Source organism: Chenopodium quinoa, unplaced genomic scaffold (assembly GCF_001683475.1).
Source record: "Chenopodium quinoa cultivar QQ74 unplaced genomic scaffold, ASM168347v1, whole genome shotgun sequence".
Classification (NCBI taxonomy): domain Eukaryota; kingdom Viridiplantae; phylum Streptophyta; class Magnoliopsida; order Caryophyllales; family Amaranthaceae; genus Chenopodium; species Chenopodium quinoa.
The window spans coordinates 288,396-304,374 of record NW_018743397.1 but is presented as its reverse complement, the minus strand read 5'-3'; the positions used below and the strand labels follow the sequence as shown (position 1 = coordinate 304,374).

The following is a 15,979-nucleotide window of genomic DNA, read 5'->3' as shown; positions in this document are numbered from 1 at the left end:
TTACTACTACTATTAGTTTGTTTTTTTTACCAACTGTTGATTGCAGATATTGCTGTTTGAAATCCATTAACAAATGTGCCTTAAGAATTGTATAAACTGATGAAACAGAGCAAGTACTAATATAGAATAACTTAGTGTATACCTAACAAGCCTTTTCCTTCAGATTTAAACCAATTATATGAGAAATTATAGACATAGCGTTCAGAACCCCAGGAGGCGGAGAAGAACTAATTTTCTAAATTTTAACTAGTTCCAAACGTTCCATATTTCCATCACCAAAATTGAAAATTAAAATTACAATACAATTTTCCACCATAAGATGGCAGTAGAACCAAAAATTGGTGCATATACAGAACCCATAAAAAACAAACCAAATTTAAGATCACAACAAAGGACCTGCCAGCAGAAAACTTGCAGCAACCAGGTACATATAACATCTGCTAATTTAAGAGAAAAACAGTGACCGTCAAGCAATATCCCATTGGTCATTGTCGTAAAGCACATATTTGCTGAAGTGGCTGACCCTAAATTTCCACTCTCCTTTAATAGGGTCGTAGGACAAAAATTCAGCACCTTGATCCTCTGCTTTCTTCTTCAGCATGTCCTTGTATTTTTCAATTCTTGGTCCTTCTAAGATTTGATTACCAGTTTTTTTGTCAAAGCACTTGATGTTAAGAAGTGTTACCTCAGCAGACTTGTTAAGTCCTTGACCTACTGGGGGTTTCTTGCTATCATCCATATAGACAATTACCTCTCGATTGTTGAATTGGATAAGCGTTTCGAGATCAAGCCGCCTTACATCAGTTTCCCCCAGGAATCTAATGCTTCCATAGCCATGTCGTCCCACTACAAAATCCTTGACATGTCTGCAGAACCCTGGTTCAGCCCTTTCTTTAGCAGCCAGCTCTTGGATACGGGGCTCTGTGTAATAATCAGAGTGCCGAAGTTTAGGCATCATTGCCTCAATATCAGCCCCATGCTCATATACTATAGCCGCCTCACCAGCTCTGTGACCTGAAAGTGTAATATAAGAATCTCCTTTATGGTTTGAAGCATCATCAGAGGTAGCACCGGGTTTCTGGCTGATTCTAACAGGATGACTTCGTTCATTAATCAATCCATTTCCATTGGGCACGCCTGAAAACATTCATATTTATGAGAATTGAAATAATAAAAACACAACGAAGAGATGATCTTAATTTTAACACACAAGGCGCAGCCCAGGACTAATCCAGCATCCAGCCATCCCTGGAAAGACATTCATTGGACACTAAGAGAGTTGTGGCGTCAACCATCTCATGCAAGGCAAAAGGCACAGTGATAGAGAGATCTAACTTATACACCTAAAGGGTCACAATTAAATTAAAACTCGACATCTTTAAAATCATGTAAGAGAAAAATGCCCACAGCCCTGCACTTAATTGCATAAAATAGCTTCAATTTGAACCCTAAATTAAGCTGAATTTTAAAAGAAGCCCAACTTGCAAGTCAACAAGACATAATGTCACATACTTGTCAGAATTCAAAACCATCCATCGACTGTATCCTTACAACCTATCCACCCTTTCTGTCCTTGGTTTATCTTTCCCCGCCCCCTCTTCATTTACAGTAGGTCCCTTTAAAATTTCAAATGGGTGTAGCTAAAATTATTGGAAAGAGTTCTGACTTAATGGGAGATTATATGTGGTTCAGAATGGTGGCAAAGAGGAGCAATCACCTAGTATGAATCGAAAGGCAGGACCACCGCTATCAGCTCTTCAAACTGTACTGATGGTGATATGGTATGAATCAAATGACAGGACTGCTTAAGATAATGTTTCTAATAGAGCTTATTTATGAGTACAACTGTTTATAACTTTTAGTTGGATTCAAGTTTTCCCAAAAAAAAAAAGGAAAAAAAAAGAGGTATTTATTGTTTAAGAACATTTTTCTTGAGAGCCAAAAGGTCCAAGGAAGACAAAAAAAAAAACCATCCTCCATTCTCTTTTACTTTTAACACTGTCTTATAGTAAGCAAACAAATCAATCAAAATAATTTATACACATAAAAATTAACCCTTCCATACTCTTGCTGTTAAAATTATATCGATAAATTTATTCGTTTTCTTTCTCTAATCACCTCCAAAAAGTGTGTTGCAAGTAAAAGAAAATAGAGGAAGTATATACAACTAGAAAACTGGCAAAAAAGGAGGTTGAGGGGAAGGGTACTGCTACTTAAAAAGAAACTGATGAGGGTGAATGCTTCAAAATTGTGGCCACTATCTTATCCCCTGTATTACCAGTTTACCACTAAACTACCTTAGGTTATAGTGGACTTAAACCAATACAACAGATGATATAGCATATTATATGGATCATGGGCGAGCAGTACATGGCCTAGATAGCCTGACACCCCCCCCCCAATTATATGGATCATGGGCGAGCAGTACACTCTCTCAATCTGTCCTTGCACACACACTCATATGCAATATGATACAATATCAAATAAAAATTAATACTAGTAATAATAATAATAATAATAATAATAAAAAACATAAATAAAGAGCAATCAACATATTCAAAGCATCATCATACTTTTTCTGAACAATAAAAAAAATTTATTAACAAAACCTCGAGCATAGTGTAAACTCCTAATGGTTCAAATCAGAAAAAAAGAAGTCACTTACTACCATTCCCTTCAGCAAGGGATCCATTCTGAAGATGCTCATTCTCATTTGGTGTATTACCTTTCAAAGTATAGAAAATAGAAGGGGGAGCGTTAGACAGAGCAATTAAAACATTAAACTCCAACCAAATCATTAAAACTGTGCAGATATGAATCATAGCCTACAAATTACATAAAATATGGCTTCCCAGTAAATATACCCCTTTCCATTCTGGTATGTTTCAATTTTTTTTATTTTATTTTTATTTTTTATTATTCATCTCTTTAACACATCTAGAATTTATACTGCTCCATTCGAAACAATTTCTACATTTTCTTTCCACTATTAAAATTACATCAAAGGGAAAAGGTACAAACAATAAGAAATGGAGTCAGAAAGACGATATTTAGAAACAGGCATATACATACGCAAATATCTAAGTTCTGACTCTTTCTGAAAATCTAACTTCTCTTATTATTATCCCTTATCATCTCCCAAGGGCATCCTACTTCCACAACCTCATTGCAAAAGCAAAGTCAATAGAACAGTGATGTGAAGACAGCAGAAATAGCTGTCTAAAAAGGAATCACCAGATCAATGAACCAAAATACTTATTCTAACTCTTACAAGATGTAGAAATTCAATACCATTTTCATGCACTAAGACACACGCTTCCTTCATTGAAGATTTTGGCCATTGATCAATCGGCCGAATTATCAATGCTCTTGGGTTTTCCCTGGGAACAAATAGAGCATCTGCCTTAGGAGTGCTAGGCGCCTCATCATCATCACTGAAGAAAGGAACCTGCATGCAACAACTATTAGTTTATGGAAAAAGTTTGCAAGTGCATGAAATAGCAATGAGATACACTCATAAACACACCCTTGAACCATCATTCTTAGGATGATATTTCCTTGCGGGTAGCCTGATCCGCCTCTGAGACAAATGTCGTGACGTTAAAAAGGATGATATTCTGACAGGGGTAGGTTTATCAACAACCTGAAAAGAAGATAATGGCATCAAATACACAAACATCACTAAAAATTTGCAGCATAATTTTAAACAAATGAGCTGGATAGAAATGTTTACAGGCATGCTAGAGATCCCATATTGAATGGATGGTGAGGTTCCAGTATTTCCAATTGACATATGAGGCATAGCTGGAAGGGTCCCAAAAGGATTTGTGACTGCAACTGGTTGGGCAACTGCAGATATCTGGTTTGAAGATCTGTGGCATGATGCGAAAAGTGTACATTAGTAATCAACTTATATGTTTGCTGTTGTGACTTGTGAGTAATCGATTCTATATAAGCACTGGAAGTATTTCAAATTGAAGTGCTAAATTGCACATAATTATGCGCACAAATGAGTAACAAGATGTCCAAATACTTAAAAAAATAAAAATGGTATGACAAGCTAATCATATTTTCTTTTCTTTCTTTCTTAAAAGTTACAATAAAATCAGACTACCAGAGAATTCAAAATCCTTTGTAACCAACCACACAAACAAGTAAAAAAACCCATACTATTATATACCTTAATGAAAAGGGAAATATTTCGCATAGACAAAATTGATAATATAAGTACAAGGACAAAACTATGAGCTATATCAACAAAAAAAACAGATGTAGAATTTACAATTACAGCACTGGAGTCTGAAGAGCATGAAAATAAAAAATTGCATCTGACAACAATACATCTGTTTTGTTTAACATGATTCATACATTAAATTATATTTGTTAATATCTTACTTCAGCCTAATTTCGTAGAACATGGATGATGGATCACAACTTAAGTTCAGTCTACTATTGTTAAATTATCCCTCCTTATACCCTAAAAGTGCTATTTATTTGAAATTATGACTTTTTTATCTTTCATTTAGATTCAAAACACCCTAATTGCTTCGCACAAGATAATACGAAGTATATGTATTGCAGAAAAGTCAAAGTCTAACAGAGTAACAGGAGAAGCTAAGGTATTCTGTGATTCTCATATGTAGGCACAGACGCACAGTTATCCTTCCATATTTATATTAACCTACTTTTCATCTTCACTGAATTCTCTCCAACAAAGGCAGAAGTGAAGCTCAGAGGCATAAAGACGTATTTTATCTTAACTTTCAGACAATCAAAGCTAAATCTGCCTGCATATCCTTCAACCTTATTCAGGGTGATGTAAGCCTGAAACACTTTGCTTCCCTATTAAGAAGGAAAAGGGCATAGATAATTGTTGCCTCCTCTCATCCCATCCCCATATGATGGAAAAATAAAATAAATCACATGCAATTGAGAACATTCATTTTTGCACAGATGTTTATCAGGCATGAGTCATACAAGCATCTATTCCATGTTAAATAAGCCAAAGACTCCAAAGCTTGTTGCCAAAATCAAATAAACAAAGCAGGTGCAACATAATTGAGAAGAAATAGCCAACAGAAGAAGAGCAAAGTAAACATACAGCTGTCCAGTATTCTGTGCAAACATGCCAGATCCACCAAAGCCACTGCCCACACCTAACACATGGAATACATAATAAGAAAATATGCATAGAAACCTAATATACAAAAGGAGAGATCAAAATTGACTAAAGTACCTGCTGGCGCCTGACCAAAGGTGCTCATGTTAAAAGTACTAGTTGTCTGTGTAGGAAGACTGGATTGAAAGGGAGATGAAAGAGAGGGCTGCAAATCAACCAAATAAAAAAAATAAGAATAGCATTCAGGCAGCACAAAAATTAACTCTCAAATATTTTCATCACGGAAATTTCATTAAACAATAGAATACAGACTGAATTGTCAGCTTTAAAAATCAATATTCTTTAACAAGGGGTGGAAGTCTGTTTAGTCCTTCGTCACTTTGTCAGTTATCCTCTCTATATAGTTAGGAAATTAGGATCTTCCCGCAAACCTAAATTCTAGCTAATAACATGTATTTCAAATAGTTTTCCTTCTCAGTTTACATTATCAAATTGACAACAGGAAAGGATAGGGAAAAAAAAAACCAATACTCAAGCACCAGCGTTGAATATCTTAAGAAGCAAAAAGGAAAATAGTCATAATTCCTTTAAAACATACTACCTCCGTTTTTAAATACTTGCTCCAATTTCCTTTTGCGGCCGTTTTTAAATATTTGCTCTATTTCCTTATTTGGAAAGCTTTTATAATATTTAATTCATTTCTCTCAACTATTGGGACCCAATTTTATTACTTTTACATTCTCTCTCCTCCAATTTACCTTCCACTAACCCCACTATCTCTATATTTTGTTACTTTCTCCAATTTCTCCTAAAACACCGCGCATAGAGAAATGGAGCAAGTATTTAAAAACGGAGAGACTACAAGTCTACAACATAAACATATACATACATTTTATGTCAGACTAGAAAAGGCAACAGATAATTTTATGTAAAATTATATAAAATTTCATACATAGAAATTTAAAAACACAATAATTCAACATGGACTTACAGTGCTTTGAGAAAAATTAAACTGGTTGCTTGTGGTGCTTGAAAATACATTTGACCCAAAGGCAGATGATGAATTATTAAACATATTTTGTCCGAAGTTAGGACTCTGTCCAATGGAGGAACTAGTTTGCCCAAAAGTAGTTCCTGTTCCAAGTGAGGAAGATGGCTGAAACAGGGAAGATGGCTGAGAATTCCCAAAAGTGGAACCAAATGCTGCAGGAGCACCTTGAGTAGGTGCAGAATTAAATGCAGATGTAGATCCAATTGCGGAAGACATTCCACTAAACAGAGAAGGGGAAGTGCCTGAACCAAAGCCTGGAGTCGATGATCCAAACAAGGAAGGTGTTGATGCTGGAGTTGACCCAAAAACAGGCGTTGTGTTAGAGCCAAAAGGTGAGGAACCAAATGCTGAGGTAGTAGTTCCAAAACCAGAAGGTTTTGAAGCAAATGGATTTGCTTGTACAGATGTTGAAAAAGGATTTGATGATGTCTGTCCAAATGCTGGGGTTGAAAAGGGGCTTGACTGTGTTGGTGTTTGTGTCGGTGCTGGAGTAGACATGCCAAAGTTCATCCCTGGAGTAGATTGACCAGCAGGAGCAGGACCACCTAGAATAGACACCAATGGATGGTAATAGAACATTAACTTTTTTAATACAAACAGCTGAAAAAACGTAGAGATTACTATAATGTATTATGTTCAGTCAAAATCATGACAGTCAACCAACTTAGCAAACATCAACGGAGCATACTTGGAGTATGTAGCCAGCAGCCTTGCCCATAAAATTGAAAGTAAGCTTTATCTAATAAAAAGATGAACCAAGGACTTAATCATAGCAGAGTGAAAGACATGCACTGTAAAAAGATCGAAAGAGATATACAAAAAATAACACGGCTTTCTTTTTACAAGGAAAAAAATATCAAGATAAGATTTAGCCAACAGAGCATACACCGCTAATAAGATACCCTTAAAATAAAATTTTGTGCATAATCAGCCACAGATGCAAAATGAGAAAACAAATTATTCGCTTGGAAGTTTTAATTGAGTAGAATCACATGGACTTATTTCATCGTCTTTGAAAGAATTAGTGAATACACCACTCATTAACATCTACCATATTGGTATTCCCACAGAAAATAAACATTTTATTCAATATGTTCTTCACTTTTTCCTCCCTACATCAGAAATTGAGCTACACGCACCCCTAAACGCAAACATCTCTCCTAACCTTTATACAAAACTAAATGTTCCATTACTTGAGGATAGGAGTAAATAAACAGATGACCTCAATCCTTGTAATTCAACAACCAAAACCAAAGAAATGCCGTATTCCATTTCTCATTAATTCACTTGTAGTAAAACCCTTTTTTCAAAAAAGAAAAAAGAAAACAAAATGGAGAGCAATTAATTGATTTATGTGGAATGAAACAATTAGTCAATTACTTCCGACTCGCCACTCTCTTGGTTAATTTGGTATATGATGATACAGTATAACATTATTATTTAGCGGGCACGGCCTCTCATCAACTGACTCCAATTCCCATGTTGGATAAAAGTGCAACCCTATAGCTGCAGAACAAAATAACTAAAACATCCTCAAAGTAATACTCTACCTCCTCCTATTAACATCAATGACAATTAGGTCATAATTTTGATATAGTGTTCCTCAACTCCAGTACATCTCATTATCTCAATCAAGTTCTTTTTTCCTTTCAATCAATCAAAGCCTTAATCCCATAAGTGGGAACCAAAATTGATTTTTCCAGATAGTCATCTACAAAAAACTTCCTCCTCCATCCCTTGCAATCCAATGCTTCATCCTCATGCAAATCCATATACTTCATGCCCTTCCTAACCATAGTATAAAAATGCGGTCTCAGTCGCGATCGCGGGAAGGTTGTGGTATCACGGTAACGGTATTGATGCATTGATCGCGGACCGGGTAGCGGTTGTAGCAGTAGAATTTTATTTAAAATTTATTAATCCAAATATTATAATTTAGGATTTTTAATTTTTTCTATATGGGTTTTGAATTAAATTATTATACTACCTCCGTTAACTATTATGTGCAACAAAGGGGTATTATTTATGAGACATAAAACATTCCTTTGTTGCACATAATAATTAACGGAGGAAGTACTTTATGGCCTTTAAACCAATACCATAAGTTCGTATTACTCCTAACATTGTTTGTTTTTTGTTTACCCATTGACAACAATTTAAAAAACAAATACCAAACATAAATGGCCACCTGACATAGCAAGTGACCATTGGCCCACTATTGTCCCACCAGAACCCACCAGCTTATATTACTCTATAATAAAATAAAATAAATAAATAAAGCCTACCAAACCCAATTCAACTTACACGTGATTACCTTGTTACAGCTGTCCCACTATTTACTTTATCTATCTTCCTTTGGTTCTGATATAAGAAACTCATCGGTTTTAATGGAGTTTCTCCATTTTTTTTCTTTTTTCCCTTTCTTTTTGCCTACAAACTAGGTAATTCTTCTGAAAATTAACCAAATTTTGAGTCAATAACGTTCGATGCGGGCGAGATTCATTTCGTATTGGCTGTATCGGCCAAAATCTCGACCTTTTGAAAAAATTCTGTGCTAAAACGGTAAATATCGGATTGGTAAGTTCAAAATCCATTACAAACCGGCCGGTTCGCGACGTAACGGCCGCATTTTTATACCATGCTCCTAACTCCTTTCAACCGAGGAGTTAAATCTTTTTTCCTTTAAATGAAAGGCTTAAATCTCACAACACATTTCTCAATCTCATTAGCTTAATTCCTAAAAGTAAAAAGCACCTGAACAAGCTACTCCTGTCAGCTACACTTAAGTTTTATTGAATATGGTGCTTGATATCAATTCATACTTCTGCCTACTCCAGAAGTTGTAAAAACAGAAAAAAGAAGACTTAGAAAATTAACAGTTTATATCTCTGCAGAAAGAATTAAGTTTGTGCATGAATAATGTTTTACAGAAAAAATTAAACCTTGTATCTTCTGTAATACTATCTCCGTTTTTATTTAGTGGACACCATTCTATTATCAAGCTTGCAACGCACTTTTTTAACCATTAATATCTCTAATTCTCGACATTGTAAAATTATAAAAAGTAAATACTAATAAGTAATAACATATACATTGAGACGATTCAAGCAAGATCCCACTTGACTATGTTTTATCGTAGCCATAGCTCATAAAAGCTAGTCAAAAGTGTAATTTGTGAATAGTGTAAAAGTTAAAACGATATCAACTAAAAAAAACGGAGGAAGTAGTTTATATAATTAAGAACAGTAACAAAATCGACAGTTACTGAATGATTCTGGAAAAAGCTCCAGCATTGTTTCAAATAATAGTCTTATAATAAAAAAAATCGAGCAATGTGAACAATAGAATAAGTGTACATTAAATAACCACATGTCTTTTTTAGTTGCAGTTTAGAGGGTGAAGGGAGCAACAGACAAACCTTTATCACCACGCTGGTAATCCTCCCATCTCAGCTCTTCATGGCTTTTGTCTTTGTAAACTGGCATGGCAGATATTGATTCCAACTTTCCAGCTTGGGTACCAGATGCATCAGCTTCTAAAGTTGGTGTGTAGGAAGCAACTCTACTTCCTCCCAAATTTGACTGCCCAAAGCCACCACCAAAAGTAGTGGAAGTTGACGCTCCTACAAACAAAAAAATCTAATCATCAATGCTGAAGCCATATAATTATACAGTTAAAGCCACACCTGTTTAGTATAAAATAGTTATCAGACCAAAACAACCAAAATTTACCAAATGGAGAAGAAGATGGTGTAGACCCGAAACCGGAGCTTCCAAAAGTAGACGTAGTTTGACCAAAGGCAGGGCTGGAGCCAAAATTAAAAGATGGGGAACTGGAAGTTGCCGTGCCAAATGCTGGAGTGCTAGTGCTAGCCCCAAAAGCTGAAGAAGGAGCAGCACCAAAGGCTGAAGTGTTAGGAGTAGCCCCAAAGGTTGGAGTAGTAGCAGCACCAAATGCTTGGGTGGTAGTGCCACCAAATGCAGAGGTGCCGCCAGCGCCAAAAACAGGAGTGCTGGAAGACCCAAATGCTCCTCCTGACCCAAAAGCAGGCGAACTTGACACACCAAAGGCAGTTCCTGTGCTTCCAAAAGTTGGAGTAGGTGTTGAGCCAAAGGCAGGGGTGCTGGTAGCTCCAAAAGCAGGGGAACTTGTAGCGCCAAATGATGATGTAGTTGATCCAAAGGCAGGGGAGCTAGTACCACCAAATGCAGGTTGACTTTGTGCACCAAATGGTGATGAAGAAGCACCGAATACATTACTGCCAAATGAAGGCTGTGATTGTTGAAATGAGCTTCCAAATGGACTTGTTTGAGCACCAGCACCAAAACCTCCAAAAGCAGGCTTCTGCCCAAAAACAGATGACCCTGTAAAAAAAAATTGAACTTTTGTTAAACAAATGAGTAAAAAAAATCAATAAGTGGCTAAATCCACACATACAAGCTATTTAGTGAGAGAGCCTACAAAACAAAATTATATGGTTTATCAACTTTCTATGAACAAGGAATGGAAGGACACTATCATTAGCAAAATACATAAGCATTTAACAGCCTATGCTCACATAAGAAAACATTTCTGACCATAACAACTAGTGCATTCCCAGTAACCCTGAAAACTTATTCCATCCATAGACCCATGCAACCCAGACTAAGTGATAAATGTTACAGATGCAACATCAGTTAAGATGAAAGTACCACATAACTAAATAAAAAGACAGTCTGGAAAATATGGGGACATCAGTGAAGATGCAAGTACGTTTGAAGAATGGACTGTCATTCGAGACATTAAAAATCAGCCAGATAAACAGAGAGCATGATTTATAAGAAGCAACGTTTCTAGTAAATTATAACTGAACACTTCACAATCTTAGTCTAAAACCCTTAATTGACTTGGAATGTGTGTACCAAGAATTAGAAATGGTGCTGCAAAACAGGTGAATTAGGAAATTACGATTTCCACAGTTAATATTCCAGCCAACGAATAATCACAAAGCAAAACTGATAACCTTCATACTGTACCACATGTTCCACTCTAACATTTGAAAGAGGGGCATAGTAATGAATGTATAAAGAAATGACACATCAACAACATACCTCCAAAGGCTGATGATGAGGCTCCAAAAGCAGGATTGGAACTCCCAAATGCTGGTGATGAAGCTGCACCAAACGCCGGTGTTGAAGACAGTGGTGATGATGATTGACCGAAAACACCAGTTGAGGTGCTACCAAACATTGAAACTCCTGTCTGTGCACCGAAAGGATTAGCAGCACCAAAAGGATTAGCAGAAAAAGGATTACTGGTTGGATTGCTTTGCCCGAAAGGTGACTGGGATCCAAAGGATGCACTAGGTGACTGCCCAAAAGCTGATAGATCACAAAACAAACAGCTTATTAAGAAAATATTTTACAAGACCCAGAGAGAGAGCATAATAAATTAATCTTTAAAAAAAAAAAAAAAAAAAAGAACTATGAAAAATTGAAAGTAATGAAACCCAGAATGTTTAACACTATAACCATCTACATCAGGAAAAGATGCCATAGTAGATGGTACAAGCAGCAAAGACACCAAGACCAAATTTGGCTCCAGCCATTTGTAAATAAAACCAATTGGCAAAAATCCACAAGAAAAATGAAGCAAACAGCCAGCTGCCCAGCCATTACTTATTATAATCAATATGATTACCATGGCCTGAAAACAAGGTAGAACTGTTTTATCTACTCTGTAAAGATTTTTTTTTTTAATTCTTGTTCTGTAACAGCTGTTCTAAAACCACATTGTGACTACCATTATAAGCAATTTTGTTAAAACATCAGCCATCACAATCTGTAATTACAGAAATAATGTGCTTCTGCACTTCATAAAGCCATACTATTAAAATTCACATACAACATAGCACTTATGTCATATTTGTAGATTTTAAGAGGTTGAAAACATGTTATCTTCGCCAAAGAAAGGGCTATAAAAGAATATTCTCCGGCATAACTTATTATCCAAAGATCTAAGATTACAACGGTGAAGTGAAATTTTCCAATTTGTCAATTCACTCTATGATGGAAACAAAGCAAGACATCAATCACAAGGTGCTGCTTCCACATGAGTGCCATGGCCATTTATGCTATAGCAACCTCAACCAAAACTTAACTTATGAAGATTAGAAGTTAAATCACATCCACAAATATGCAAGCACATCCTCCTAACATTCACAGGATCGACATAAAACAATTGAGGGCTTAGTTGAAGAAGATGCAAAGATGATCCATAGTCAGAAAAAGTAAATAGTTCACAGTCAAAGGATCCCACCATAGATGAAGGTCTTGGAAATCTATGAATCTAAAAGTATGCAGAGATGATCAATACCACACTAATAGTGCACAAGAAACGAAAACTTAGAGATAATGATTATGGATCAAGCTAAATAAAAGGTATCGCATGGATATTAAGTCTAACTAATAGATCTTTGCACAACCCAAATAAATAAGAAAAGAACAGTTGACCACAAATTAAAATTTGAATGAAGGATAAGCAGGCTTAAAGAAAAGACTTTTGTTACCAGCTGGGATTTTTCATCTTAGCTAGTCAGCAAACATATTTTACAGGTGTAATAAATACCACTCAAAATAAAGTGAAAAGGTGGAAATATACTCTCAGTATCACACTATCAAGCTTCTAGAAGATAGATAATGCCCCTTTACTTCTTAAACAATGAGCTTATAGAGCAAATTCAAGATATACTTGTAGTAGTCAAACCTAAAGCATAGCAAGGGGATGAGAGGACCACTCCTCCCTTGAAAAATATGAGAGGATGCACAATCCCCATAGGGACGACGAGATGTCATTTATTGCTGCAAAAGCATGAGTAGCCATGAGGAAGGGCAATATTGAGCAGGCAAAGAGGGTAGCAGTGGTGGTTGACTCCTAACAAGTGTGATACAGTACTAAAGAGATTTAAGTGATGAGAATCTCAAATTCAGGCAACGATACAAGATCAGCCAGTATTCTATGCAAGCTGGGTAATTTTTAATTCATGGCATGTGGACATGACTCCATGTAAACAATGATAAAATAAGTTTATCAACATATCTACTTAACCAAGAATATAATAAGTTAATCAGCATATCTACTTAAACAAGAATAAAATAAGCTGATCAACATATCTACTTAGTTCATGACATGTGAGACTCCCGTAAAATAGCATGACTTGTGTCACATGTCTAATTGTCTATCATAGTTCAGAAATCTATGACATTTGTCTTCAATGAGCACTCTATAGGATGTCTTAGGCAAGATGGTGCTCAAGATAGAATACTGGTGAAGAGATCATCGAACTTGAAGATATAAGCACTCCAAAGACATTATCAGATTCATCAGTATAGTTGTGGGATCACCCACTGTGTACAGCGGCCAAGTGAGGTTTTTTTTTTTTTTTTTTTGTCTATATCTGCTATAAGGGCCATCAAATTATGTGCAAGACATTATGCAAGAAAAAAATAATAACAGCAATAAGCAAAGAAAATATTGATTAAAGTGTGTTTGCTCAATGTAAATACTGTTCAAGAACAAATAACAAAATTCTGAGTAAAAAACTAATACTTCAGCCGGAACAAGCAATGTAAAAATACTTACGGCTACTTGAACCAAACATGCTTCTTCACAAAGGTGTTTCCAGCAGATTAAGTAATGTAGAATCTCCACAACAACCTAGAGCAAAAACAGGCTAAGATAAAATTGAACAAATAACAAAAATACATATTGGTAGGATAATAGAACTTTAGGAATCGGTATTACATTAAAATCTATCCTACCAGTAGATTAGGAGACATATGCACAGTAAAGGAGATGCATAACGTAAGTGCATAGAATAAAATTGATGACAATCAGATGCCTAAAAAAAGCAGTCCTAACAGATATATATAATAACATTTCCTCACAAGACAACAAACCAACCATTGGTTATATATATTATTGTTGGCTTATTCTCTTTCAAAAACAGGTTGAGAATTGAACAATTCAATACTACATACATTTCATTCCTATGACACGTTAATCTTTCATAAAATAGCCAAGTCCACACTTGTACTAATACTCTTGTTGCACATATACAACCAAACTAGTGCGCCCAATCTATGTCAGATTTGAGGGAAAAAATAGTATCCAAACTCCATCATTACAATCCTCCCATAAATTGAAGTGTTGAATGGTGTGCCATATAACTATTACATAGATCATATCACTTTAATCTTCCCTCTTCCTTCACACTTTAACATTGATTTTACAATTACTAATTCTTATAAATGATGTCAGTGATCTCTTAGCCCCTAAGCAAAACTGATCAAGGCTGGAGTCGGAAAATCAAGTCCACAAAGGCACCCTCTTCTCGAATAGCCTCGAAAAATTGGGCTCTGCTCGGCTCGATATCATGGGATCGATTAGGCTTGAAAAATGCAGCACATTAGCAACCAATTTTAACTCAATTATCAAATTTTGCTCGAAAAATCACATTAATTTCTTCTCGTTTAAGAAAACGAACGTAGATTACACATAGCAAACTCCAGCAACAAAATCGCTCATTATAGGCCAACATAACTTCAGTAATTATAACAATAGTTCAATAATCCATCCAGGAAGAACCCTAAATTGACTATACAAGCAATTAAATTAGAAATAGTGTGAAATTAAACCCTAGATTGTGAAATTAAATATCTACAATCAGAAGAAATAAAGGAATAAACATGTTACCTGAGAAGCTGCTTCAATGGAGGAGAGAAACCTCTGAAGCCGCTTCAACGGAGAACTCAGAGTGCGCTTTAATGGAGGAGAGAGAGAGGGGAAGGAGAGAGAAAGAGAGAGAGGGGTGCAGCGTGAAAGTGAAAAGCTTCAATCGGAAAAATATGGGAATATTGGAGGAATACTAATTAGACGCATAATATGTCAACTGTCAGATCTAAATTTTATATCATACGGTTAACATGCATTCTAATATTTCATCGATTCTTTAAAATAACAACACTTTGACTTTTACACGATTAAATTAATGTACAAGTACGGAGTAATAGATTGATGATATTCCGGAGAAAATACGAGTTGATCAAATGATAAAACTGAAACGAATATAGACCCATAATTATTTATATAATTACGAAAATTTCAAACTAGACACTTTTGTTAATTTACTGACGATTTTGTCACTTCATCTACGAATTTTGTTTTATCAAAGTGATTAATCAGGGCTTCCTCGTCCGTATGAACTTTTCATCAAATAAACTGTACTCCATATAAGTTGTTTCCAAACCGACCTAGGTTAAATGGTTAATTGCCAAATACCTCTAAGAATGGGGGGTGGAATTGTGGAAGGGCAAATGTAATCTAAACTCACAAATTAAAGTTTCTCAATTATAGACCATAGTCTCAACAGCCATTTGCAACCATAATAAGCTCTAGGCAAGGGCTACCTTTTGCCATCTTTTCACCATTAACATTCATTGATTGTCTACATTAATTTGCATACATTTATTAGACTTCATAACATTTTATTTAATATTGTGAAAATTTCAAACTCCATGTTCATAATTTTCTACAACTATGTCTTTTTGTCTTAAAGAAAAATCATAGTAATTCTATTCTTTTCAGCTCATTTCTTACTGTCACTTAGTTTTGTCAAAATTTATTCTTTTAATAATTACAGCAACATTAATAATAATTATTATCATCATAAATTAAATACAATTAATTTAAAATAATAATAATAATAATAATACAAAATAGATATTTATAATAAATATTTTTTTATTTTGTGGAAAAAGGCCAGACACATG

At 35.3% G+C, this 15,979-nt stretch overlaps 1 protein-coding gene across 1 annotated transcript; it reads right to left on the bottom strand.

The window, feature by feature from the left end:
- Positions 1–131: 131 nt before the first annotated feature.
- On the bottom strand, positions 132–15,068 carry LOC110738864 (nuclear pore complex protein NUP98A-like). Its single transcript, XM_021919308.1, has 13 exons — positions 14,904–15,068; positions 13,791–13,865; positions 11,261–11,530; positions 9,902–10,534; positions 9,589–9,792; positions 6,111–6,715; positions 5,237–5,324; positions 5,102–5,156; positions 3,734–3,872; positions 3,527–3,643; positions 3,292–3,448; positions 2,666–2,725; positions 132–1,137 (listed from the first exon to the last, which is right to left on the bottom strand). Exons 2-13 carry the CDS (start codon positions 13,807–13,809, stop codon positions 467–469), a joined length of 3,018 nt encoding a protein of 1,005 aa, XP_021775000.1. The 5' UTR covers positions 13,810–13,865; positions 14,904–15,068; the 3' UTR covers positions 132–466.
- Positions 15,069–15,979: the final 911 nt, after the last annotated feature.